Genomic DNA, 11,844 nt, shown 5'->3' with positions numbered 1-11,844 from the left:
CATGAGCTCTATTGCCAGGCTAGGGAGGCATAAATATGGTCCTGGTATTCACATAAGGGGGGTGGGTAGCTCATAAAGTACAGGGGAGTTTCAATGAGCCCAAGCTAAGGGCTTAGAGGGTGCCTGACACTAAGGATTTATTCGGCACCTGCTCTGGGCCAGGCTTTGTTGGTACACGTACTAATGAGGCCAGGGGTCAGCCCCTGGGAAACTCACAATCCGGCGGGAAAGACAAGCTCAAACAAGGAAAATGATATCAACGCAAGGGCTGGGTCCAGGATGCCCAGGAAACCCGAGGAAGCATGCAGCTTAAGCCAGGGCAATATCCCTCCCCTCATATGCCAAGGTCAAGGCAAACCATGGCAACACCGCTCCCCAGACACATGCACAACAGAGGCAAAAGCCAGCCCTTCTCAGGGCAAAGATGGGGCTGAAGGGAGAGGCGGGGTCGGCGGCGTCTGGGAAAAAAGTGAAATTTCCTCTCCATCTAAAATAAGCCCAGAGCCGGAAGAGACCGAGCTTTATCTCGGCGGGTGTGGGCGAGGTGCGGGGCAGGCAGGGGCAAGCTCTGGGTCCCGGAGGAGGGTCGGGGTCGGGACGAGAATGGGGGCGGGCGAGGCGGGCGGGAGAGGAGGGGAGGAGGAGGGTGAGCGCGTCCACGTGTGTCTGCCTGCGGGTGGCCACCGCCGGGCGCGGCTCCTCCCCTCGCCCTCGCCCTCCCCACTCCCCCCTCCTCCTTCTCCTCCTGGGCCCCGGGAAGAGGCTGGGCTGGATCCCTGAGCAGCCGCCGCTCCTCCTCCGGGCAGGCTGGCTGATGAGTCAGCTGACGCCGGCGCTCCAGCCTCGCCTCACGGCGCTGCGCTCTCTGCGTTCCCCCAAAGTGGCTGCAAACCGGCCGCCCACTTAAAGGTTTTGGGGGACAGAGAAAGTGATGTGCGCCTTCTGAAGCCACGCCGGGCCGCAGCCGTAAACGCTTCACCTTGTCAACTTTCTCCTTCCACACCCCAAAGCCTTCTCTTGACCCTGGCCTGAGCCCTCCCCAAAGCCACTTAGGGTGCGTGCGCCTGGGTGAGGAGGGGGGTTGTCACTGGCTGTCCGGGATGGCTTCCAATTTTAATGACATAGTGAAGCAAGGGTACGTGAGGATCCGGAGCAGACGCCTAGGGGTAAGTATCGATCCTTTTTTTTTTCCCCCTGCCCCCTGTTCACCGGGTCAATTGTCTTTATCTGTAGCCAGCATCCCTGGAGGGTGGAAGGAGATTCCCGGCAGCGCGCCGGAGAATTGCGCTGTGGTTTCTCAGCCTAAACCCACATCTCCTGGGGCTGCCACTGTAAGGCCGGGTCTAGGTATGTAATGGATCTATCTTTATCTCTCGGATGACTTGGCCTTCTGATGGTGGCCCTGTGGTCGGCTTCAGTAGCCACTGGAGCCCGTCTACTGGAAATAAATATTTCTCGGTAGCCATGGGAGTCAGAGCTGAGAAACCTGGGCGGGGTTGCTGAGCCCGCCGGATGCCCCCGGTGCCCCTCTTCCCACTCGCCGCCAACTTAACTTTTACGGGGGATGGATGGACTGATTGAGGAAGGGCAGACGCTCTGAGTGTGAACAAGGTTAGGGACCCTCTGACCCCAGGAAGAAGTCTTTTCAGACTCCGGGTCCTGGACAGTGACCCACCCCTGGCCCAGGTGCTGGCAAAGGCGGTGTGGGTAGGTTCCATGGTCCTGAGCCTGGGTAGTGGATTCATTGCTGGAATACACACCGGATGCCCGCTGGAGGACTATTTAGGGCGGAACATAATACCTGGCACAGAGCAAGTGCTCCCTTGCTAAATATGTACTAAAAGGAAGAATGAATGAACCAGAGGCTACTTGTCAGGGATCGGATGTTGTCCCAGGGATGGCTTCTCTCCTAAAACCCCCTCTCTTTTGCCCTTTTCCCCTTTGCTCTTCATTGATGGACTTCAGAGAACTCATTCTGCTTCTCTTTGGGCTTGAGGGATGGCAAAGGAATTCTTGAGGGAGGTGGGGATACTGGAATGATTTTTTTTTAAATTTCAAACTACCTCATTTCTCTTTGCCTTGTGTCAAGTGCTGTTGCTGTTTTTGTTTATTGTGTGCTTTGGGGCGAGGGAGTTTGGGGAGAAAAGTTTACTTTCCTAATGTCTGAAAAAATAATGTCAGTAATGATGAAGAATGGCCACAGTGGGAATAGAGTTAATAGTAATAAATTGAACATCTTTCTCCACAAATATATGTCATTGGCACCTTTCTCTTATTTGGTCTTTGGACTTTTTTATGTACCAGATAATTTTACTGAAAATTGAAAGGCAATTTCACAGTGTTAAACAGGGAGGAAAACCGGCTGATGGGAAACATCTATAATTATTAAAAACTCTTACCTGATTTGTTTCTTTCTTCTTCCTTGCTTCCTTCCGTCTTCCCTTCCTCCCTTCCTCCCTCCCTCCCTTTCTTTCTCTCTCTCTCTTTTTTTTTTTCTTTCCCTGCCGGTTACCATGTTTTAGCAACTAGGCCCCATGTTATAGTGAATATATAAATATATAATTAGGGAGAAATGTGACAGAACTAACCAACCCCTATCAACCCTTAGTTTCCTTGGTTTTCTTTTTTGCTATGCAGGTATTCTCATCAAGGGGACCAAGTATTGTTAGGGTACTTAACATAGTGACTTTCATGCAAAGGGCAAGAAATAAGGGGAACTTTATATTTTTTATAACCTTATGGGCCAGCCGACTGTTACAATGTTAAAAGGAGCATTAGAAAACACCATTCTAATTTTAGATTTACTCCATCATGTCAACTGAGGAAATTGATAAGAGACATCCATTCTGTGCTAGAGAGCATTCCAATAGAAAGAGGACATGAATTATTAATGCACAAAATGTGAGTTATTCATAAGGATCAGCGTTTATGCCAAATTGTGACACATGGTGATTTATTTGGAAGACTAGTTACCATAACTTTCTAGTTTATGGTAACTGAGACTTTCTTCTGTAACATTACTGACACTCTACAGTCCCGTGTGTGCTAGCGTTTACGGACAGATACTTGAAGCAGAAGGAAAGGAAATACAGTTTACTTTGCATCCCTTTATATTTTACAGTATCTTGGATGCCGACCAGAAGTGTACTTTCTCAGGATTTATTCATTGTGTCTGTGTTAACACTCAAATAGATTTTAGAATATTTATTGAATGATGGTTATTGCTCATGGAGAGAAAACGTCAAAAATATAATCAACAAAACCTGGTTTTATTTGTTCAGTTTGATTTTATCACCAGTTAATTTTCAAAAAGTGTCCTAATGATATAATTTATTTATATAAACTGAAGAGGCTGATTACATAATTGTCAGAAAGCACTGCAAACTAAAGTTTTATAATGGAGGCATCAAGAGGAATGCTTCAGGAAAATGGCACAGGGACCCTCCGTCCAAAGTAAGAAATGTTAGTGGTATTAATCTAGGCTGCAGATAGCCTAGAACAGCAAGCAGCATGTGGAAGTCTCAAAGAGTTGGAGGGCTTTGTGTTAGGCACACAGTAGGCGCTCAGTTAGTGCACGTTGAACATGGATTGAACGACAGAGTGAAGGCCTGACTTTGCAATTCATAAGCCCCTTGAGGAGCTGATATGACATGGTGGTTTTATTAATGGAATTCAGACAAGTGTCTGTGGATTAGAACCATGTTTGGGAGGGTTTATAATTAAACAAGAAAACAACATTTCATCGTAAGCAGCTGGTGTGCCAGGGAATGACCCCTCAGATTTGATAAGAGAAGAAAAGAGAACAAATCTTCCTTCTATTACTCGTTAGCTCTATGACCCTTGACCTCTCTTGGCCTCAGTTTTCTTATCTGTACAATGAACACTATTTAGTGATGCTGTGAGCATTGGATAAGATAATATTTGTGAAAATGCAGTGTAAGCATACAGCATTGATTCTAATTTCATTATTTCTTTGGTGTAATCAGAGATGAGTTAGGATTGATGGAAGGATATAGGAATGATTGATTTTTTTAATCTTTCTATCTAAATGTGTCCAAAGGCATAAATGTTTATGCAGCTCTCGAACATTTTCGTTGGATGCAGTTTTTTACAAATTATATACATGTAAGTGATTTTTCAGTGGGGCATGAAATAGTCTAAGACCATCCGCATTCAGATGGGTTGCAAATAAGTGTCACCTTTAGTTGAGATACTAAGCAGCTTAAGTGATTAAACAATCAAATATTTGTAGACTTGTTTTTTTCTATAAACATCAAAAAGCTTAAAGAAATTCAACGGATTTAACTCAAAAGTCTCAGTATCTTCACATCTTTATTCTATGGCTTCATCATCCGTTGGTTCATGGAGGTGTCAAGCTGGGCTCTGGGTGCAATACTTTTTCAGGATAATGTCGATGTTGCTGTTTTGAGGGCTGGGGAAGGGTGTGTCTACAATTATCTGGCAAATCCACAAAAGGCACTAAAAAATGTATTCTTAGAGGAATGGTGAACTAGGCAATTTGCACATCATTAACCTATCACGTGGCTTAGATGGCATCATATAACTGCCCTCACTTGGTTTCTTCCTTTGCAACGGAGAGGATTTCCCAGTCAGTAATTGCTATGGCTTGTCCACCCTGCAAGTCTCAGAGTTTAAACTCACACCTGTTCACTTTATCTCCATGCAGTTCCCCTCGATTACCCGACTTTCAATAGCATCTCTGTGCTCTTATGTACCAAGGACCTTTTCTCCCGTCTAGCCTGCATCCTCATCTGGACGTCTCCTGGTCTCAATATGTCCAGCCACCCCTGATTTTTTCATCCAAACCTGCTTCTCCTGGAGTCTGCATCTCAGCCACTAGAGGTCCCAGTATTTCAGTTGCCCTGGTAAAAATCAGTCAAGTAAGCAAGCAAGCAGCAAACAATAAAAACTCAGCCCCCCTTCCCACTCCCTCCTTGTCACAACCCCACAACCAGTTTATCGGGAGGTCTTGTAAGCTCTGTTTTGGAAACATGTCTAGAATCCGACTACCTCTCACATCATCTGCCACTGCCGCTCTGGCCCAAGCCCCCAAATATAGCAGAATAATAGCCTCCTAATTTATCTCCCTCACTGCTCGGACCACCAAGAGTTACAGCCCTACGGCGGGCTCCGGGGCCCTGTGCTGACTCAGAATCTTTTATTTATTGATTTATCTTTGGCTGTGTTGGGTCTTCGTTGCTGCGCGCGGGCTGTCTCTAGTTGCGGCGAGCGGGGGCCATGCCTCTCTGCGGTGCGCGGGCCTCTCATTGCGGTAGCTTCTCTTGTTGCGGAGCACGGGCTCTAGGCACGCGGGCTTCAGTAGTTGTGGCACGCGGGCTCAGTAGTTGTGGCTTGTGGGCTCTAGAGCGCAGGCTCAGTAGTTGTGGCGCATGGGCTCAGTAGTTGTGGTGCAGGGGGCTTAGTTGCTCCGCGGCATGTGGGATCTTCCCGGACCAGGGACCGAACCCGTGTCCCCTGCATTGGCAGGTGGATTCCCAACCACTGCGCCACCAGGGGAGTCCCCTGACTCAGAATCTTTTCTCTTGCTGTTCCCTCTGCTTGGAATGCTGTTTCCCCACGTTACCTCTTCCTGGCTGGCTCCTCACCTTCTTCAGCCTTTCTGCAAATGCCACCTTCTCATTGAGGCCTTCCAGCCACCCTATTTTATCTCTTCCCTCCTTCTCCCCCTATATCCCATTGTGTTTTTTCTCTCTAGACTTATCACCCCCTCACTTACCAGTCTGTATGTTTTACTTGTTGATTGCCTGTATCTCCCAAATGGTATGTGAAACTCCATGAGGGCTGAACCCCAGCGCCTGGAACAGTTTCCAGCATGGAGAAGCACTCGATGAAGATTTATTGAATGAATGAATCCATCACTACCTACTGGTTTAAGAGCATACGCTCTGACATGAGACTGTTAAAATCCCAACTCAGCGACTGGTTATGTGACTTTGGGTGAGTTATTCAGCATTTATAAGCCTCAGTCTTCTGTAATAATAGGGAGACTCGTAATATCCACCTAATAGAGGATTCTCATAAAAGGCTTAACACGATGCTTGACACAGTGGAAACCCAATTCATGTTTATTACTGCTCTCTCTACTACGGGTGCTGTTTGAGGTTGATGATGCTTACATGGTTGTTATTTTCATCTCTTTCACTGCAATAGCTCTCATCCTCAAAGACCTTGCTCTTTAGTTAGGAAAACAAAACTTAATATCCGTGAAATAATTAATGTACAAGCACCGATGTTAGGCTATGGAAGGGATATTTGCCTTTGTAGGATTTTTCATGATCCTTAGATAAATGGCAAAGGTATCAGGACCAGAGAAACCCATCTCCATGTAACTTTGGTTTGAGCAAGCTCATCATACTAGTGCATAACTGTTAATTTGGGGATCTTTTTTTTGGGTGGCAGAGTAGATTCGAAAAACTGGTTAATAAATGGCCAAATTTTAGGCAGAAATATTTTCTCACTCCTTTGTTTCTCTGTTGCACTTGACCCAGTATGCCAAAGAGGTTTCATATTTCATTTAGGGTTTTAGATTTATAGATGATCAGGGATCTGTGCATTTTTAATGATATCGTGGCAAAGTTATATTCATAACATCAAAATCATAGGAATTGGGGCTTCCCTGGTAACGCAGTGGTTGAGAGTCCACCTGCCGATGCAGGGGACACGGGTTCGTGCCCCGGTCCGGGAAGATCCCACATGCTGCGGAGCGACTGGGCCCGTGAGCCATGGCCGCTGAGCCTGCGCGTCCGGAGCCTGTGCTCCGTGGCGGGAGAGGCCACAGCAGTGAGAGGCCCGCGTACCACAAAAAAAAAATCATAGGAATTGAATAAATTCATCATGTACCATCTGTACATGAGTGTATGTACACACACATGCACACAAACACATACAACCATTCAGTAAGATTCATGAAGCATCCTTTTCCTTCCTCAAGGAAAAGAGAGTCTGGGGCTAACTTCCAGTAGTGAAATTTACGGTCAGTTAGACTGAATACACTTGCTAAGTATTGCCTAAGAGTACTCAGTATTTGAGCCCCATTTGAATCAGCTTCCCTGGTTTCCATGTCGGAAGTGCTTTCCAGCTGGTATTTTAGTCATCTTTATTCAATGGTCCTTGTGGATGGTAGGATTAATTATGCATAAAGTCAGCCTTTAATCATCCCCAAAACTGATTTAAGGAAAGAATGGCCAATTTAGTGATTTTGTGTGTAGGCATAAACCAAATTACTTGTGTGATGATTTTCCCCACATCTGCCAATGTATTTTTTTATGATATTCATTAGATGGCTAGAAATATTTATTTTTTAAGCAGCTTTGTAATTTTTGTGGATCATTATCTTTGGTATTTTAAGAATTTAGTTTTCATTTGGGATATATTTGATTTCATTTATTTTATCATGCATCAAATGTTTATTGAGTGAATATTCATTTTAAGAAGCTCAGGGAAAACCACCTTAAATAAGACAGATACAGTCGACCTCCTCAAGGAATTGACAGTCTATTTGTGGAATGGTATTGTTAACATGAGATTAATATATTCACTCTAGTTAAGGATGAATTAGTTTGAGTAACGGGTCAAATATTGGAGTGAAAAGACATCTGCAGGTATCTCCAGTTTCATTTTCATGAAACGAGGAAGGGGAAACTTGATTTTCCTCTTCCTCTAGGAATTTGATCCCGGTTGGGTGGAAATAAAATTTTGGGGGATTCCAAGCCAGGAAGAGATTAGGATGCCTCCCTGCTGCAAACCCCTGTTTCTGTGAAATTCAAAATGAAATTGGGAGTTTAGAAATGCCACAGATATATGTGAATGTTGCAGTTAAAATAGCTTTTTTCTAGAATGCAGATGCCTACATTTTGGATGAGTATCAGGAAGCTGATTTTTTCGGAGCAGTTGGGGGGCTGTGTTTATTTCTTTAGTGTTCTGAGCCTCTGTTGATGCCCTGGGTCTCAGAGAACATAAATGTTAGCCGTGTGTACTGTGTTATGGATAAGATGCAAATGGTGACTTCATAGCTTTTATGAGATTCTTAGAGAGATCAGGACTTTTGTGTCCCAAACCCTGTCACCCCCCACCCTCCACAATTTCCAAAGAGGTTAAGAACCACTGTCTCATTTTTTTAAATTAAATTTTTAGATTTTAGGTAATAGTAGGTTCACATGAGGTGTAAGAAATAATACAGAGAGATTTCTCATGCCCTTTACCCAGTTTCTCCCAATGGTAACATCCTTCAAATCCCTGGTATCACAATCAGGATACTGATATTGGTACCATCAAGATACAAAGCATTCCCTCATGACAGGGTCCTTCGTGTTGTTCTTTTATAGTTGCCCCTTCTGCTCCCCCTTCCCATAACTGTAAAGCCCTGACAACCACAAATCTGTTTTCCATTTTTATAGTTTTATCATTTCAAAAATATTATATAAATGGAACCATACAGTGTGTAATGTTTGGGGATTTTTTTTTTTAACTCAGCATAATTCTCTGGAATTGTCGTGGTTGTCTTCAGTATTGTGGGTATCAAAGTTTCATTCCTTTTTATTGCTAAGTTGTATTCTGGGATATGGATGTGCCATAGTTTGCGTAGCCATTCATCCACTGAAGGACATTTGGGGGTGGTTTCCAGTGATATAAACATTTGGGTCTGGGTTTCTGTGCAAACGTAAGTTTTCATACCTCTAGGGAAATGCCCAGGAGTACAATTGCTGTGTTGTATTGGTAGGTACATGTTCAGTTTTTCAGGAAACCGCCAGACTGTTTTTCACAGTGGTTGGACCATTTTACATTCACACCAGCAACGCGTGAGTGATCCAGTTTCTCCGCATCCTCGCCAGCATTTGGTGTTGCCCCCCAGTTTTTGGTGCGTCAGTTTTGGTTTAGACGTTCTGATGTGTGTATATTGACATCTCCTTGTGATGATGAGATGATGATTGACATCTCCTTGTGATGCTGAACATTTTTTCGTGTTCTGATTTGCGATCTGTACATACATTTTGGTAAAATGCCTAGTCATGTCTTTTGCCCATTTTATTTCTTTTTTTTTTTTTTTTTTTTGCGGTACGCGGGCCTCTCACTGTTGTGGCCTCTCCCGTTGCAGAGCACAGGCTCCGGACGCGCAGGCCTAGCGGCCATGATTCGCGGGCCCAGCCGCTCCGCGGCATGTGGAATCCTCCTGGACCGGGGCATGAACCCGCGTCCCCTGCATCGGCAGGCGGACTCTCAACCACTGCGCCACCAGGGAAGCCCAGCCCATTTTCTAATTGGGTTGGTTGCTTTTAACTGTTGAGTTTTGAGAGTTCTTTGTATGTTCTAGATATTAGTCCTTTTCAGACATGTGGTTTGCAAACGTTTTCTCTAAGTATGTAGCTTATTATTTTAATCCTTTTAACAAGGTCTATCACAGGGCAGAAATTTTTAAGTTTGATGGAGTCCAATTTATGAGGGGTTTTTTTCCCTTTTGGTACTAATGCTTTGTCCAGCCCAAGATCCCAACTATTTTTTCTACTTTTTTTCTTTCCTACTATAAATATTTTATAGTTTTACCTTTTACATTTATGTCCATGGTCCATTTTGAGTCAGTTTTTATATCCAGTGTGCATTTTAGGTGGAGGTTCATTTTCCGCCTACGGAGGTCCTGTCTTTTCTCCATTGAGCATACTTATGTGTATCTATTCCTAGGTCCTCTACTCTCTTCCGTTGTTTTGTGTGCCTCCATTGTACAGTGATATGTCTATATATGTCTACATGTGTAGCTGTACAGTGTCTTGAAATAGGGTAAACTGGTTCCTCCCACTTTATTTTTCTTTTTCAAAATTGTTTTAGGTATTTTAGGTCCTTTGGTTTCAATATGAATTTTCAAATAGTCTTGACTAGAACTACTACAAGTCTAGCTGGGACCCTCCCTCCCTCCTTCCCTTCCTTCCTTCCTTCCTTCCTTCCTTCCTCTGTTGAATTGGTGTATTTTTAGAATAGTCTTGACAATAACTACTACAAATCTCGCTGGGACACTTTCTCTCTCTTTCTTTCTTTCTTTCCTTCCTTCCTTCTTCCTTCCCTCCCTTCCTTCTTTCATTCATAATTGAATTGGTGCATTATTTTTTTCCTTGGTGTACATAGCGTACATTTGGGACTCACACTTCAGTTTGGATCTCAACTTGGCCACTTACTGACTTTGTGGCCTTGGGGAAATTGCTTACTCTTTCCGAAATTTAGCTTCCTCATGTACAAAAATGAGGATAATAATATGCTTCTCATAAAAGATATCAAACTCTTAGTCCTGTGCTGACTCACAGTAGAAACTTCGTGAAGGTCTGTAATGTTGATTTTTATTTTTTATTGTCAAGAGATTGAGGTGATATTTGTTGTTTGTTGTCTGTAAGAACCATAAACTGGTAGAAATTAATTCACTCGTATCTCAGCAGAAGAGGCACGGCTTTGGTAATGAACAACAGGTAGCATTGTACTTTCCTCTTGCCGTTAACTTTAGCGATTCATTTTTATAGCATCGGGTTTATTTAGGAGCCACTGATGAAACACTGTATTAGAAAATATGTAGTTGAATATGTTCGACAAAAATGGCAGACCTTTGATTAAAGATTGACCATCATATTTTTGCTTATTAGCTCTAGACGTCTTCCCCAAATGTGACGATCATGTTTTGAGAGACCATTTTAGGGCAGTAAACAACATTGAATCATAAAATGAGAAAAAGTGCTACTTCTTATTTAACTCAGCTTAAGGAGCTGTCGGCTAGGAGGCCTTTTAATAGAAAACCATACTTAGGTGCAGAGTCTTCAAAAGTATCATATTTTATTGTATTCGTTAACATTATATTGTATTACATTTTACATTTACCTTCAAGTGATACTACTTTTCCATTTAAGATAAAAATATATAGTTTCCTCTTTAAATAAATTTATTTAATTTAAAAAGCGAAGTTTTAAAATAGATAATTAACACATAGTGCAAGTGTTACAAAGAAGCAGCAAAAACTGTTGGGGTAGGTGGTGGAACTGAGATGCAGCAGAAATCCAACTGGTGGGCTGTGTGTGACTGAAGTTTGGGAAACACAGGATGATTGTACTTATCTTTTTAAGTGGGTTTCGTGAAAAATTCTTTACTTGTAGCTGCCGTATGGCTTGATTCCATACAAATACGTTGAAAATTGGGTTCTAAGGAAAGATATCCCATGTACTCAATACCATCCTCTAAGGAACTTCCGTCTGATATGACTATGGGTGTGTGTGTCCCTTCCCACCCCCAACTCCCCCAAACCCACAAACTTGTCTCAATTTGCCTAAGTTTTTATTTTATCTTCCCTTAATTCATTTATACCATGAATACTTTAGTGGTTAATAGAAAGAGAAATTAGCCTATCTTATGAATGGACTACTAACTCACATTCAATTAAAACACGAGCTTGGGTTCAAAGCTTTTACTTACTACAAGTTACACTATTCAGGAAAGTGCTGTAGTCTTAAAATGCATTTTATTATCTTAATACCACACATTACCTTAATAAAAGAAAATTATTTCTAAAAAACTTTGAGAAGTCATACCTCTTTGAATCCCCTAGTGAAAGAGTTCATTGACTTTTCATATGAACAATTTCCTCAGATTTCCAGCTTTCCATTTACCAATAGCAGGTATTTTAGCTCATCTGCCAAAGAACCACTTTTTGAGCCTGGGTTGTATTTCACCAACAGTGACCCCAAATCTAGATGTTATGAAACTAGTCTGGTCTTCAACATCCATTAATTCAGATGGAAAATGTTGTGTGAAGTGTGCTTGGAAAGGAACATTCCC

The 11,844-nt window shown here is 43.1% G+C and overlaps 1 protein-coding gene across 2 annotated transcripts in view; it reads left to right on the top strand.

Annotated features, from left to right (window-relative positions):
- The first annotated feature begins 771 nt into the window (after positions 1–771).
- DOK5 (docking protein 5) overlaps positions 772–11,844 on the top strand; it is a 141,668-nt gene continuing 130,595 nt past the window's right edge. The window contains exon 1 of one of the 2 annotated variants that reach the window (XM_060122695.1): positions 772–1,166. In XM_060122695.1, coding sequence (XP_059978678.1) covers positions 1,101–1,166 — 66 coding nt within the window. In that variant the 5' untranslated portion in view covers positions 772–1,100. The remainder of the gene's footprint in view (positions 1,167–11,844) is intronic. The other variant, XM_060122694.1, reaches the window with a different exon arrangement.

Source organism: Lagenorhynchus albirostris, chromosome 15 (genome assembly GCF_949774975.1).
Source record: "Lagenorhynchus albirostris chromosome 15, mLagAlb1.1, whole genome shotgun sequence".
NCBI classification, from domain to species: domain Eukaryota; kingdom Metazoa; phylum Chordata; class Mammalia; order Artiodactyla; family Delphinidae; genus Lagenorhynchus; species Lagenorhynchus albirostris.
The sequence above is the reverse complement of the archived record's forward strand: the minus strand, read 5'-3'. Positions and strand labels throughout refer to the sequence as shown.